Source organism: Physeter macrocephalus, chromosome 11, assembly GCF_002837175.3.
Source record: "Physeter macrocephalus isolate SW-GA chromosome 11, ASM283717v5, whole genome shotgun sequence".
NCBI lineage: Eukaryota > Metazoa > Chordata > Mammalia > Artiodactyla > Physeteridae > Physeter > Physeter macrocephalus.
In genome coordinates this window covers 107,873,077-107,889,355 of record NC_041224.1, presented here as the reverse complement: position 1 = coordinate 107,889,355, position 16,279 = coordinate 107,873,077, and the positions used below count along the sequence as shown (strand labels likewise).

At 47.9% G+C, this 16,279-nt stretch overlaps 1 protein-coding gene across 1 annotated transcript in view; it reads left to right on the top strand.

Annotated features, from left to right (window-relative positions):
• The first annotated feature begins 11,923 nt into the window (after positions 1–11,923).
• The window catches only part of LOC102977728 (dehydrogenase/reductase SDR family member 2, mitochondrial), a 192,562-nt gene continuing 188,206 nt past the window's right edge, over positions 11,924–16,279 (top strand). Inside the window, exon 1 of the mRNA XM_024134448.1 lies at positions 11,924–12,132. Coding sequence (XP_023990216.1) covers positions 11,924–12,132 — 209 coding nt within the window. The remainder of the gene's footprint in view (positions 12,133–16,279) is intronic.

Here is a 16,279-nt window from a genome sequence, read left to right as displayed (position 1 = left end):
CTCTAGGAGGTGGGTCAAAAAAGATCTTGCTGTGATTTATGTCAAAGAGTGTTCTTCCTATGTTTTCCTCTAAGAATTTTATAGTGTCCGGTCTTACATGTAGGTCTTTAATCCATTTTGAGTTTATTTTTATGTATGGTGTTAGGGAGTGTTCTAATTTCATTCTTTTATATGTATTTTATTATTTTTTTAAAAATTAAAAAAAAGTTCTTTGACTGCACCGTACAGCATGCGGGATCTTTGTTCCCCGACCAGGGATTAAACCTATGCTCCCTGCAGTGGAAGCTCGGAGTCTTAACCACTGGGCTGCCAGGGAAGTCCCATAAAATTACAAATTTTAGGAAGTTTTTTGAAAAACATTAAAAAATATTATTGCAAAACAAGATAAAGCATACTTATTTCTCGTGTTTCCCCATGGGTCCAAGGAAAAATTCAGAATTCAAAATAATAATATTGGATAATAGTACAGAAATTATAGCAGGTACAATTGAAGTTAGTGAGGAATAGCACAGTAAAAGTTCAAGAACAAACTGAGTTCACCTCTTGAAAATGCACACATTTATACTCTAATTCTACTTCTTTAGAACATTTTGGAAAATATTAGAAATACACGTACATATTTCACTAGCTGTCAGAGCAATGACATTATCACATGTCATGGAGCCTCTGGGAAACTCCACAGTACATTTGTGAGAGAGTGAGGATGCAAAAGGCAAATGATGTCTTACTATTATGAAAATAATTTTGACCTTATAGGCCCCCTGAAAGGATCCCCCAAGGGGTTCCCAGACCACGCTCTGAGATCTGCTAAACTAGGGTAATGTTTGTTCTGTGGAATATTATGCAGCTTTTAAAAGCTATGAGGTAGATCTATATGTACTGTCATGTAACAAGAACAACGGAATAGCATTTACAATATGATACATACAAACACACAAAACAACTCTACATATTCTGTACTTACATTTATGTATGCAAATGCATAGAAAAGTTCTAGAAGAACACGCTGTTAACTGTGGTTACTTTTGGGAAGCATACAGAAATTTGGTGGCTTACTTATGGAGAACTTTTGCTTTATTTGGCTTTTTTTTAATGGTTACAAGGCGACTGTAGCCATGCATTGCTGGTGTCCTTTAAATATATTTCATAGGGAATTCCCTGGCGGTCCAGTGGTTAGGACTTGGCACTTTCACTGCCGGGGCCCGGGTTCAATCCCTGGTCAGGGAACTAAGATCGCATAAGCTGCACAGCGCAGCCAAGCCAAAAAAACCCCATTACATATATATTTTGTAATAGTTAATTTTATATAATAATTTGTCTTCATCTTTCTCCTGGGTGAAATGTAAAATTTACACAGTTTTGGTATTTTTTTCAGATCAGTTAATAAGTTGACAGCTGTCATTGTTCTCTGGAGAATCATTATCACTAGGGTAAAAGGGTATGGTTGCTAGGTAAAATACAGGATAAAAACAGGAATACGTTTTTAGTATAAGTATGTCCCATGCAATATTTGGGACATACTTATACTTAAAAATTGTTTGTTGTTTATCTGAAATTCAAATTTAACTGGACATCTGTTTTTTAAAATTTGCTGTTTGTCGATCTCATAAAGGGGATATGGGGGAGGACCCTTAGGTGCCAAGTTGTGGAGTAGAACCCAGATCCATTGGTAGCTTGCTGGTTCTCTTTGGACATCTTTGTGAGCCAGAGCTCACTGGAAGATAAGATAAGAAGCTCTGAGAGGAGGATATTGGGGCAAAGAAATGTTGACAAACTCACTCTTCTCCTGATAAATGCCTTGCAGCTTGTCAAGGTTGTGCGATGTTGTGGTGAAAGGGATGAGCAGGGAATGAATTGGAGGGAGGTTATAAAATGTTGCAATGGGAATTTTTGCTTTTAAATACATATACACTTTCACAGATGTAGCCTTTGGCATTAGGTTGCATAACTCTTCTGTAGTCACCATGAGACTGGTACTATGTCCTGTGCTTCTGAGCTCCAGCAGGTCCCTGTTTCTACATTACCCCATGGCTACCAAAGGCCTTGGCTACTGAGGGGGTTTTCCTGAGGTGGTAAAAGGTCACTCCAGAATTTTCTTCTGCATCATCTCTTTTCTTCCCCATCAGGGGAATGTATATATGCCACTTTCCCCAATTCTTCTTTTTCTCACTTTTGTCTTAAGAAATTTCACCATGGTCAATATCCTCCTCAAATGTACAGACCTTTAGGTTTTTTTTTCTTTTCCTTGGGTTTTCTCTTCTTCTTCTTTTTAAAAAAAATTATTTTGGGCTGCATTGGGTCTTCATTGCTGTGAGTGGGTTTTCTCTAGTTGCGCTGAGAGGGGTCTACTCTTCGTAGCGGTGCGCAGACTTCTCACTGTGGTGGCTTCTCTTGTTGCAGAGCACGGGCTCTAGGTGCGCGGGCTTCAGTAGTTGCAGTACTCGGGCTCAGCAGTTGCAACACGTGGGCCCTAGAACATGCGGGCTTCAGTAGTTGCAGTGCTTGGGCTCTAGGGCATGTGGGCTTCAGTAGTAGTGGCCCACGGGGTTAGTTGTTCCGAGGCATGTGGGATCTTCCCGACCCAGGGCTCGAACCCGTGTCCCCTGCATTGGCAGGTGGATTCTCAACCACTGCACCACCAGGGAAGTCCCTCTTTTCTCTTTTTAAGGTTTTTTTTTCCCCCTTCTTTTCCTTCTCTTTCAGATTTTGCCCATAGAAAAATCTCTCTTGCTTTTATCATCTCTGCAATTTGTGAACCAACCAACCTTCCAAACAACAAATCAACTAACTACTAAACCAGCTGACCAACTTGTCTTAGTCTGCTTGGGCTGCTGTAGCAAAAATACCATAGTCTAGATGACTTAAACAACAAACATTTATTTCTCATAGTTCTGGAGGCTGGGAAGTCCAAGATCACAGTGATGGCAGATACAGTGTCTGGTGAGGGCCTTCTTCCCTGTCCATAGATTGTTGTCTTCTCACACTGTGTCCTCATGGAGGAAGGGGTGAGGAACCTCTCTAGAGTCTCTCTTAGAAGGGTGCTAATCCCATTTATGAGGGCTCCACCCTCATGACTTAAGCATCTCCCAAACATCCCACCTCCAAATACCATCACACTGGTGATGAGGTTTCAACATATGAATTTTGGGGGGTGGGGCAGGACACACAGACATTCAGTCGACAACACCATCCCAGAAACAAAGGTTGGAGGATGCTTCAACCTGGTATAGAGACCAAAGCAAAGTGATGCCGTGCTTCATATAGAGCTCAACTCTGTGAAGAGAGTCTCCCATTCTGTAGGAAATCAGCTTTGAATCATCTATGCCCAGGAGAAGCTGGGGAAGGGTCACCACTGGAGAGGAAAGGGATTGGGTGTAGGTCAGGATCCAGGACTAACAAGTCTCATGGAGAAATCTTGCTTTTTAAAAAACTCAGACCTACTGGTGTTTGCCCTCAGTTCTTTCTTTCTTTCTTTTCTTTTCTTTTATTCTTTCTTCCCTCCCCCCCGCCCCACCCCCCACCGGTTTCTTTCTGCCATGAGGCACGGCTTGTGGGATCTTATTTCCCCGACCAGGGATTGAACCCATGCTTTTGGCAGTGAAATGAGGAGTCTTAGACACTGGACAACCAGGGAATTCCCTCTTTCTTTCTTTTAAATCAACTCTATTGAAGTACACTGTCGATAAAATAAAATGCACACAATTTAAGCGTACAGTCCCTAGGATTTTGTCCAATGTCTATATCTGTGTATCCACCATCCCAATTGAGATATAGAACATTTCCATCACCCTAGAAAGTTCCCTTGTGCCCCTACACCCAGACAACCATTGATCTGATTTCTACCACCATATATTAGTTTTGTATATTCTAGAACTTTATATAAATTGTACTTTTCCTTTTTTAAAATTTATTTTAAATTTATTTAATTAAAAAAAAATCTTTGGCTGTGTTGGGTCTTCGTTGCTGCGCGCGGGCTTTCTCTAGTTGCTGTGAGCGGGGGTTACTCTTCATTGCGGTGCGCGGGTTTCTCATTGCGGTGGCTTCTCTTGTTGCAGAGCTCAGGCTCTAGGCGCGCGGGCTCAGTAGTTGTGGCTCACGGGCTCTAGAGAGCAGGCTCAGTAGTTGTGGCACACGGGCTTAGTTGCTCTGCAGCATGTGAGATCTTGCGGACCAGGGCTTGAACCCGTGTCCCCTACATTGGCAGGCGGATTCTTAACCACTGCACCACCAAGGAAGCCCTAAGCTGTACTTTCCTTTTGGCTTGGCTTAGGTAGTTTTTTTTTCCATGCAGAAGCAAAAAGAATTCCTGTAATTTTTTGTATTTATGGTCTCATTTTTTATATTTAAATCTTTGATACATCTGAAATGTATTTTGGTGTGTGGTGTGAAAGGCACAGATCTAATTTAATTTCTTTTTCCCCAGAGAGCTACCCAGTTGTCTCAACATCGTTTATTGCTACATGTATCTTTTTTCTCACTGATTCAAAATGCCACCTTTATCACATGTTAAATTCTCAAGTGTGTTTGTATCTCTTTCTGAACCTTCCCTTCTGTTCCTTTGATTTGTTTGTTCAAGTATCAATACAACACTCTTTTAACTGTGACTATATTATTTTTAAAAATATTATATTTTAGGATTTTCTGCTCTATCTCTTCAATGAGGTAAGTTTTTCCAAGGTTCCTGTACTAGTTATCTGTTACTGCATAACAAATTACCCTAACATTTAGCAGCTTGAAAATTTATCTCTCAGGTTCTGAGAGTCAGGAATGAGAGAAGTGTAGCTGGGGGTTCTGACTCAAGGTGTCTGGTGAGGCTGTAGTTAAGCTCCCAGCTGGGGCTGTGGTCCTCTCAAAACTCGGGCTGAGACATTTGCTTCCAAGCCATGTGGTTTTTGGCAGCCCTCAGTTTCTTGCCACGTGAGTCTTGCCGTATAGGGCTGCTCACAACATTGCAGCCAGGACTAATCCAAGAGGAAAAGAAAGAAACAGCGAGGGCCCAAGACGGAATGCTCAGTTTTATATATCCTAATCTCAGAAGTGACATACCATGACTTCTGCCAAGCCGGGCATGATGTGGGAGGGGACTATACAAGGTAGTGAACGCCAGCCTTGAACCCGTGTCCCCTACATTGGCAGGCGGATTCTTAACCACTGCACCACCAAGGAAGCCCTAAGCTGTACTTTCCTTTTGGCTTGGCTTAGGTAGTTTTTTTTTCCATGCAGAAGCAAAAAGAATTCCTGTAATTTTTTGTATTTATGGTCTCATTTTTTATATTTAAATCTTTGATACATCTGAAATGTATTTTGGTGTGTGGTGTGAAAGGCACAGATCTAATTTAATTTCTTTTTCCCCAGAGAGCTACCCAGTTGTCTCAACATCGTTTATTGCTACATGTATCTTTTTTCTCACTGATTCAAAATGCCACCTTTATCACATGTTAAATTCTCAAGTGTGTTTGTATCTCTTTCTGAACCTTCCCTTCTGTTCCTTTGATTTGTTTGTTCAAGTATCAATACAACACTCTTTTAACTGTGACTATATTATTTTTAAAAATATTATATTTTAGGATTTTCTGCTCTATCTCTTCAATGAGGTAAGTTTTTCCAAGGTTCCTGTACTAGTTATCTGTTACTGCATAACAAATTACCCTAACATTTAGCAGCTTGAAAATTTATCTCTCAGGTTCTGAGAGTCAGGAATGAGAGAAGTGTAGCTGGGGGTTCTGACTCAAGGTGTCTGGTGAGGCTGTAGTTAAGCTCCCAGCTGGGGCTGTGGTCCTCTCAAAACTCGGGCTGAGACATTTGCTTCCAAGCCATGTGGTTTTTGGCAGCCCTCAGTTTCTTGCCACGTGAGTCTTGCCGTATAGGGCTGCTCACAACATTGCAGCCAGGACTAATCCAAGAGGAAAAGAAAGAAACAGCGAGGGCCCAAGACGGAATGCTCAGTTTTATATATCCTAATCTCAGAAGTGACATACCATGACTTCTGCCAAGCCGGGCATGATGTGGGAGGGGACTATACAAGGTAGTGAACGCCAGCCCACAGGGGTCCCAGAGACCATCTCAGAGGCCGGCAACCACATTTCCAGTTTTGGCTGTCCTCTCTTTCCACACTATTCACTTTCTTGGGATATCTCATCCGTTTTATGAGGCTGCTTCTACCTATGATCAATAGTTTGCAAATCATTCTTCTGATTACTAACTTGCTCTCTGGAGTGCCAGAACAATTTATCCAATTGCCTGGGTAACCTCCTCTGAAAAATCCCACAGGCATCTCTACGTGGCTTATCCTCTGCTCTCCTTGGGTTTGAGGTTGAGTCTCAAACCTCCTTCCATTTGACATGTAGTGCTCTGCACTGCATTAATTTGATTCCTCTAATAGACTGTAAGTTTATTGAGGGTAGGGACTATGCCTTCAGTGAATATGCCTTCAGATATTCTCAGTACTTAACACAGTGCTTAGCATGAAGCAGGTGCTCATCAAATATTTGGACCCAGGTGACAGCTTGGGTAGTGGACACCTGCAGCTCTGCAGCCATTAGTCCTGTATGGTGCCAGGGGTCCGATATAACAGGGAAGGGTGGGATCACTGGCTTTAGGACTGAGGTCTATGGTCTCTTTTTGGTGCTGACTTGGTACTCAGCTCTGCATCCCCAGCCAGCTGAGCCTATAGGCTGCCCGTCCTTTCATTCACTCCCCTCCACCCCCTGCCCAGCGTGGGGTCTGGAGCCTGCTTGGACCCACGGGTCTGTCCACTTCTGTTGTGTGTGAAAGTCTGGGGACAGCTGGACTGGCAGGACTGGGTCACTGGTAAGTGGTCTGTGCAGTATTCTGCAGAATTTCACTCAGACAAGTACTTCCTACACTTTCCCCCTCCTGAGGCTTCCTCACCAGCTGTGTGGGGGAGGCCTTTTCTCACCTCCAACTTTCTTAATTCTAGGACTGTAAAGTCCATGAATCCTTGAGTTTTTCAGATAGAAACAGCAGTGCCTGAAACCCAGCCTGCTGCCTACTCACATTCTCGCACTCAGCTGCAGACTCCACGACGGCGGGGCCCCTGACCAGCACTCAGGACAGACAGGAGCGCAGCCAGGTGATGCTGAGCTGACGCCACCTAAGGGCAGGGATGCTGTGCCCAGGTTGGGGCTCGTGATGCTGGAACTGCCCACCTTCACTCCTTTTTACTTTTCGTGCTGGTGCTTCTTTCTCCCGGGCTCTGTCTGCAGCTCAGTCTTTTTTTTTTTTTTTTTTTTTTTAGGCTGCACTGGGTCTTAGTCGTGGCACATGGGATCTTCGTTGCAGCATGCAGGATCTTTAGTTGCAGCATATGGTCTTCTTAGTTGCAGCATATGGACTCTTAGTTGTGGCATGCATGTGGGATCTAGTTCCCCAACCAGGGATCGAGCCTGGCCCCCTGCTTTGGGAGCTTGGAGTCTTAACCACTGGACCACCAGGAAAGTCCCTGCAGCTCAGTCTTGATTTCTTCTCTGATTGTCATAAAAAAGCTCATGGGACTATCAGAGCCCTTAGGATCACCTAGCTCAACTTTTCTTACCAAGATGCCAATGGAGCCAGAGAGGGGAACAGACACCCAAGATCACGCAGCTTCTGTTGACATCTCCCGTGTGGCTTGCAGGATCTTAGTTCCTTGATCAGGGATTGAATCCAGGTCCTCAGCTGTGAAAGCACGGAGTCCTAACCAGTGGACCGCCAGGGAATTCCCTCTCTTTCCTGATTTTCGATGTTTCTAATGACTGTACGTCTCTCCCTAGTCTTTGTTTTCTTTCCTTTACCATTCTCTTGTCTCTTTGGATCCAAGAGATAAGAGAAGGCCATCTACCTCAACATTGGGACTAGGGTGAGGTGTGTCCATTTGACTTCCCATCTTCCACATTTGGGCATCTGAATTGACCAGCGTGGAAAGGGGAATCAGAGTGGGCAGTGCCAGGTTCAGAGGCCACTCCAAGCTCCCAGGACCTGCACTCAACTCTGGCCCAGCTGACTGCTTCAGAGTAAGGATGAGTGAGAATGAGGGGAGAGGGTGCCAGAGCCTGGGCCTTTGGAAGCCACTCAATCTCAGGCCCTGGTCTAGGGAGACTTGAACAGGAAGGGGAACCAAAAGAGATAGATGAGGCCTGACCAGTCTCTCTGCACTTCACCTGCAATAGCCTGGATCTGCTTTTCCTTACAAGTAGGGCAGCTTTCCGGCAAACCACCTTACAGCAAGAAGTGTTGTAGGCCGCCGGCTTGCTGAGAGATGGGAACAGCTTCTCAGAGGTGCTGTAACTCCAGCCTTCCAGCAGGGGATGTCCTGTCCCGACAAAATGCAAGTCCTTTTTCCTGCTGCCCTCCCAGCCAAGGAGACTGATTCCCCCGACACTTGGTGGGGTTAATCTGTGCTCACAGCTAGGGAGACAGGAGTCCCCTGGGGGTCAGAATAGTGTTTAGAATCTGGTGTCCTGTTTAAGAAAGGTAAAACCATGAGGAGTTGAAATCCCTCATCCCTCTGAATAAAAAGCCTGTAAGTATGACCTTGCAGAGAAGAGAGAGAGCATGAGAGAGAGAGCAAACAGAGTGAAAGCAGCTGGGATAAAAAAGCAAGGAGATGTAGGACCTGCAAAGGGTGTTTTTGGAAATAGGGTACCAGAAGAGACATAAACTGAAAACAAAGGCTGTCCCTCCCAAAGCAGAGCATTTGGTCACCTTCATCATGACACTGTGACACTGATACAGACTGATATTTAATCTGAAATTTCTCCACAATTCCTGAGCAGCACCCATTCTCTTATCGTGTATAGATACCAGCACCTAACTCCAGGGAACTGGGTTATGCAAGGGTTGCTAAGGAACGAGGGGAGATGCAGTAGGTACGGCAGGGGTTGCTTAGTAACCAGAGTCCCTTTGTGATGGAGTGGCCAGAGCAGGTCTGGAACTGATGAAGAACTGTGGACAGAGTCAGCCCACACCAGAGCTTCCTGAAAGGGCATGTCCCTTGGCCCCTGGGCCCAGAGTGGCCAGTGCCTGCCTCTCTTCAGCTCCCTGGCACTGCCCTGCCCAAAAAGTACACCCCAAGTCCCTGAGTATCCTCAACAGTCCTTTGCTCCAACCATGCCTTCCCCACCTTCCTTGGCAGGAAGCTAATCAGATCGCTAGATTCAAGAAGGGGCAGGGCTCTCCAGCAAGAGAACGGGAATCTCACCGCAGGGGAGGCAGGAGCCTCTGGGCTCACACTGACATGGAGCTGGGAAATTTGGGGTTGGGCGGAAAGAGGGCCCCCTAATGTATTTGCAGTTCACAGGGAAATGTCTTCCTCTCTGAGTCTCCCATGCCAGTCTTCATCCTGCCTTCACACCTGCGCATAGCTAGGGTGGCACACCTCTTCCCTTCCCAAGGGTGTGCCGGGGGTGTGGCTCTCCACACAGCAGCCTGGCTTGGGGCTCCTTTGGCTGCCTGCGTTCCTCACAGCTGCCCTTCAGAGAGCTTCACTTCAGCACAGCCTGGAGGAGTCATCATGCAGGCATTCGGAACCAGTCAGCTTTTGCAGCCAGGAGTCCTCCATTCTCTGCTTCCCAGGCACGGAGGTGGCCCTGCTCTCTCCCAGACACCGTGGACACTCACGCATCTCTCAGTCTGTGCCCTGGACCAGAGCACAGACCACCTATCCTGCTGCTCCCCCCGTCAGACCTCCCTTCACCTGCCAGGTCCTGTTTATCTGCAGCCTCCCTAGTGATGATTCTCCCAGCCTGAGCAGAATCAGCTGTGCACCCCCGTAATGTATTGGCCTGACGAGCACCCCTGGATTCAGTCCCGGCAAGGCTCTGGGGCCCCAGAGAGGGAGCAAGTGGCGCTGCCCTCAAGGAGCCCGCTGAGCCTCTGCTTCCTCCACCACCTGGCAGGATGCTCCCAGGAAAACCTTTGTGGATTGAGCGTTTATACACGAAAGCTTGTTGTTTCAAACAAAGCCCTTTGCACAGAACATCTCTGAGAAAGTGCTTGAGACACTGGGAAGTCTGCCTCCAAGAAGAGAACTGGGAGACTTCATTTTTGAACTAGTTTTGAACCGCTTGAATTTAAAAATTTACCATGAGCAGATAATCTTTACTTTTTAAACATTTTGATTGTGAAATATAACAAATACATAAAAAGTATATATGTATGTATATACATATATATATATGCAAGACACACATATCTTTTTTTTTCTTGTGGAGGTATATTCTTTTTGAAAATTTTAATTTATTTTTTAATTATAAACTTTTTTATTGAAGTATAGCTGATTTGCAATGTTTCAGGTGTACAGCAAAGTGATTCAGTTATATATATATCTATATGTGTACACACACACACACACACACACACACACACACATATATATATATTCTTTTTCAGATTTTTTTCCATTACAGGTTTTCCTTTTTTTTTGGCTACGCTATGAGGCATGCGGAACAATGCGGGATCCACGTGAGGGATTCCCTGACCAGGGATCGAACCCACGCCCCCCGCAGTGGAAGTGCAGAGTCTTAACCAATGGACCACCAGGGGAGTCCCCATTATAGGTTATTACAATATATTGAATATAGTTCCCTATGCTATACTGTAGGTCCTTGTTGTTGATCTATGTTATATATAGCAGTGTATGTCTGTTAATCCCCAATTCCTAATTTATCCCTCCCCCAAGACACACATATCTTAGTGGACACCATGTAGTCATACAATGGAACACAGCCAGCACCCCAGAAACCCCTCGGTTTGCCACTCCCCAGTCATCCCCCCTCTTTTACCCTAGGAATATCCACTCTCCTGACTTTTGTGATAATCACTGCCTTGCTTTTCTCTGCAGTCTTATCACCTGTTTGCATTCTTAAACAACATAGAGGGGTTTTGCCTGCTTTTGAAACTCGTGTATGTGGAATCACATAATAAAGGATTATTTTGTGTCTGGCTCCTTTCCCTCAATGATATCTTTTTTTTGTTTTTTTGTTTTTTTGTTTTTTTTGCGGTACGCGGGCCTCTCACTGTTGTGGCCTCTCCCTTTGCGGAGCACAGGCTCCGGACGCACAGGCTCAGTGGCCATGGCTCACGGGCCCAGCCGCTCCGCGGCATGTGGGATCTTCCCAGACCGGGGCACGAGCCCTTGTCCCCTGCATCGGCAGGCGGATTCTCAACCACTGCGCCACCAGGGAAGCCCAACGATATCATTTTTTAGATTCATTTATGTTGTTCAGTGTAGCTTCAGTTCACTAATTTTCATTGCTGCATAGTATTCCATTATATAAGTGCAACCCAATTTGTCTATCTATTCTACCATTAATGGACATTTGGGCTTGGTTCCAGTTTGAGGCTATTACAAAGCATGTTGCTGTGAACGCTCGTGTGCAGGCTCGTGGTACACACGTGACAGCACTCCTGGGTTGTGAAAGTGCAGAGTCAGAGGGCTGTTTGTTCGACTTCCCTGGGCAGCGCCAAACCATTTTCCAAAGTGGTTGTGTTTATACTCCCTCCAGGTTTGACTGAGAATTTCGTTGATTTCTACTTTCTCAACTATAAGCAGCTCATTAAAATTGATAATTGGTGTAATTATTAGTTTGGTATTTGGCATTCTCACTCTACTGGGAAGCTCCATGGGTGGAGTTTGGGGGTCACAGTTCACCAGGGGTCCCGGCATCTACTGCCCAGTGCCTGACACACTGCAAGCGCTCGGTGCTTGCTTATGGAATGAATGGGAAAATAATCATGTCTACTTAATTCTGGATCTCACATTCTAAATTTCCCCTTCTATAAATAGAGAATTTTCAGGAAAGTTTCCCTGACCTGAGGCTCACCTGTTTGAAATTCACCCTGACTGGCCCGACTCTTTCCCATTCTCTGCCACTGGCCTTGTCTGTCCTGAGGAGCTGGGGGTAGATGATCATCATGCCTGCTGATGGCGTCAGTGATAAATGAAGTTGATTCTTTCCCCAGGGCCGAGTTCACTGGGAAGCAGACCAGTCACTGGCCGCCATGCAGGGCCTGCATCCCCGGGGGCCTGTTCCGTCCCTGTGCTGGGCTCTCTGTGCAGCTGAGCAGCAGTGGGGTAGAACAGAAGGGCATTCTGGCCAATCAGGTAGCCGTGGTCACAGGGCCCACTGATGGGTGAGTATCCTATTGCCCTGTGGGTCTTGACCCCTCACGGGGACCCTTACTTGCTCAAAAGGACCTCAGGACTATAGAGCAGGACACAGCAGCTTTGTTGATTTCCAGGGCTGGGGGGGTAGGAGAATAGTAGTGAGGAGCTGAGGCTTTGTTCCATTCATCTCCACTGCAGGATCGGCTTTGCCATGGCTCAGCGTCTGGCCCAGGATGGGCCCCATGGGGTGGTCAGCAGCCAGAAGCAGCAGAATGTGGACCTGGCGGTGGCAGTGCTGCAAGAGGAGGGGCTGAGCATGATGGGCACCATGTGCCACAGGGGAAGGCAGAGACCAGGAGCAGCTGGTGACCACAGTAAGGGGAACACCCTGCCTGCTCAGCCCTGGGAGGGGTAGGGACCAGGAGGGGGGCTTGGAGGCCCTGGAAGGCGGTCTGAGACCACAACTGCTCACAGTGTAATGGGGTGGACCTCACTGCTCATGCCGGCTCTCTGGAAAGAGGCCTGTTCATGGGAGGACCTCACTCCTACCCATCCTGGGAGATCTGTGGTTGAGGAGGGATCTGAAGGGATCTCTCCATCCCCAGCCCCCAGAGGGGTTTCCTGCCCTGAGGCCCTCAGCCCCGGAGAGCCTACCCCTGGGCCTGTCCGGGGCACTTACCTTCAGTGAGAGTTTGGTTCTCACAGGAGCCTTGTGGCCATTCCTGGTGGAGACGGTATCTAATTAGCAAGCTTTTAAAATAAATTTATTTATTTTATTTATTTATTTTTGACTGTGTTGGGTCTTCATTGCTGCATGCGGGCTTTCTCTAGCTGTAGCGAGCGGGGGCCCCTCTTTGTTGCACTGCGCGGGCTTCTTGTTGCGGAGCATGGGCTCTAGGCATGCGGGCTTCAGTAGTTGTGGCGTGCGGGCTCAGTAGTTGTGGCATGTGGGCTCTAGTAGAATGCAGGCTCAGTAGCTGTGGTGCATGGGCTTAGCTGCTCCGCGGCATGTGGGATCTCCCTGCACCAGGGCTCAAACCCGTGTCCCCTGCCTTGGCAGATGGATTCTTAACCACTGAGCCACCAGGGAAGCCTCTAACTAGAAAGGTTTGCCTCAATGTCCCATGCACAGGGCTGCTCAGGGAGGACGAGGCCTCCTCAGGCCATCTCCAGGCTCATCCAGCCCTTCATGTCACCCCATCCCCCCAGGCCCTGGAGCACTGTGGGGACGTCGACTCCCATGTGTGCAACACAGCAGTCAGACCCCCGGTGGGGAGCACCCACCGGACGCCAGTGAGCAGGTGGGGGACAAGGTGAGAGGCTGCCCCTGGGACTTGGCTGAGGGGTCCGAAGTGCTCCCCCACCAAGACCCTCCTCTCCCCTCCTGACATCACTGTAAAAGCAGGCGCTGACCATGTGCCCCGTGGAATGTGCTGTGATGCTCCTTTCTGGCCTGTGTGCTTTTAAAGCTGGTTCCTACACTCTCTCTGCTCTCTTTTCTCTTCCTGTCCCCTTTGCATGTATTCATTCGGCACATATTTATCGAGGACTTGCTATGTGCCAGGCCCTGTTCCAAGCTCTGGGGGTAGAGGTGTGTGATTAAGTCTCTGCTTGTGGTAAGAGTCAAGCATAGTAAGGTGTCTGCTCTCTGCCAACAGTTTATGTTTTTCACATCCTTTGGTGGGGACGTACATTGGTGTTCACGTTCCTCTTTGGTGACCGTACCTGCCACCGAGATTCTCCGCCTTTCCTAGACGGGGGCTTCTCACTGTCCCTCAGATGAATCTGCTGCACCTGTCGGGCCTGGACCCACCCAGCAGCTTTCCATGGGCTTGGCATGTTCCAACCCACTGCAGTCCACTTGGCCATCCTGCCACCTGGTCCACCGGGATCTGGGACAGACCTCGTAAAATGCCTTGAGGTTCATCCCTGGCTTTGTTATTCTCCTACGACTTCGGTTCTGTTCACTCCTGTGTTTTTTCCCCTAGCCCCTCTGACAGACCAGATGTACTGTGATGGGGTCATGTTCTTCCTGTCATTGTTAGAATGCCCTGCTGCCCCAAGCACAGGCCAAAGCTTTCCTTCTGCCTCCCCAGCTCTTTGGGTTCTGCTGACATCCTTCTCGGGCTGGTCCTTCCTGTGTATCTGCCCTTGGCCGGATGCCCTTCCCTCCACCCTCAGAAATGGCCTGAAATCCTAGCTCCCGGTGGCCTCCCCAGGCTCTTCAGCTTCCTTAATGTCTCCTAAGGCTCATTTGTGAATCTGTAGCTGGGATTTCATTGCTGACAGTCTCCTAACTCTCCTGAGTCATTTTCCCTTTTAGCGTCTCAGTTCATGGGATCATGACTCTTCCTGGAACTGTTTGAAATCTTCCCTCCTGAAGCCGGGCGCACTAGATGACAGCCCGTCTTACCTTCTCTGCTGCTCGCCTATTCTCCAAGGGCTTGCTATTCTACAAGCGCTTCTGCACAGCTGGACAGAAATCTTCCCCCCATCACATCGGCCACCACCTCAGAGGGGAAATGCTCACAAAATGAGTTTCTCTGCTTTCACCCAAATGCGATTTTCATCAGGTGCCCGGTGAGGAGAATTTCTTCTCGCTCATCTTATCCATGGGCCATTTTGAGCACTTCCTTCAGGCAGATCCCATTCTCTCCAGCTGGCTGGGAAATTTTGAATCTATCACCCCATCCACCTCTCCTCCATCCCATCCCCAAGGACTCTCCAGACTCTCTGCACCCTCCTCAGACTCACAGATCTCCGCAGAGATGCACAGGGCAAGGTATGCAGAAAGGGCGCAGAGTTTCCATGCCTTCTCCAGGCACTGCTCTCCCCCAATCTCCATGTGTTCACCAACCCAGAAGCTCTCTGAACCCTGCCCTTTGGGTTTTTATGAAGGCTTCAGTGCATAGGCCTGATTGATTAAATCACTGACCACTGGTAATTTAAAAAAATTAATTTTTATTGGTGTAGAGTTGCTTTACAATGTTGTGTTAGTTGCCCTTGTCTATTTATTCAACTTTCAATCCCTCTCGCCTCCCCAGAGGTCAGGGGGATGGGGCTGAAAGTTCCAACCCTCTAATCACATAGTTGGTTCCCCTAGCAACCAGCCCCCATCCTTAGGTATTTTCCAAAAGTTACCTATTAACATACTCAGGTGTAGTTGAAAGGGATTTGTTATGAATATCAAGACACGTTTACCACTTCTATCACTTAGGAAATTCGAAGAGGTTTCCCTGTGGTTGGGACTGGTCCAGGCCACACGTTCAGGGCAGGGTGCCACCTGAAGCAGCCTGACTGAGGGCTCTGAAGTGGGGAATCAGAATTTACCAGTGAACCAAGAGCATAAGACTCTGGGGCCGAAGGTTTCAGTCAGTGCAGAGCAGGTTTTACGGGCCTGGAAGCGTTGGGGCCATGGGGGGTGGGCAGTGAGGTGTGCTGAGGAGATGCAGACAGGCAGGGCAGGACAGACTGCTTCAGTGGGAAAGCCAGGCCCAGAGAGGGACTTGCTGGGGTGTCCCACAGCCTTTTAATAGCCAAGGCCATGGGCAGAACCTTGCCACTGGATCTCCAGCTCCAGCCCCAAGACCTTCTCCCACACTCCACAGGGGCTGAGTGCAAAGACAGTGAGGGAAGTTGCTAGGCAGGCCAGGCCAGTGCCCCGGAGGCCTGCGGGGAGACACTGAGGGTGGTGCAGAGGGACCCAGGGGCCCCCAAAGAGAGAGAGGCCACAGAGAGGGGGCGGGGAACAGCAGGCTGACAGCAGGGTCAGGGCTGCTGACCCCTCACACTCCTGCAATGAGTGACAGAGGTGCTGACGTCCTGGGTAGGAGTGGGGAGGGGTGTCACCAAGAAAAAAAAAAGTCCTATTTCTGTACCCTGAGCAGGAGGCAGGGATTTGAGGCCAGGAGAGAAGAGAACTTTGCTTCCAATAAGGCAACGCTCAGAGAGGGGATTTGTGTGTCTGCGGTGCCTGTGTGTGTGTTTGTCTATGGTGGGGAGACCTCAGGGACGGGAAGGGCTGGGGGAGAGTACAGGAGAAAGGGTAGGGGTGCAGAGGGAGGTTTTGCACTCGATTTATGGCCCTTGCCCCTTCTTCTGTTGAGAAGCGTCTGGAAAAGCCCGCCCTGGGCTCAAGTTGTCCAGAGACCTGTGGGGTGAGGGCGTGTCCCG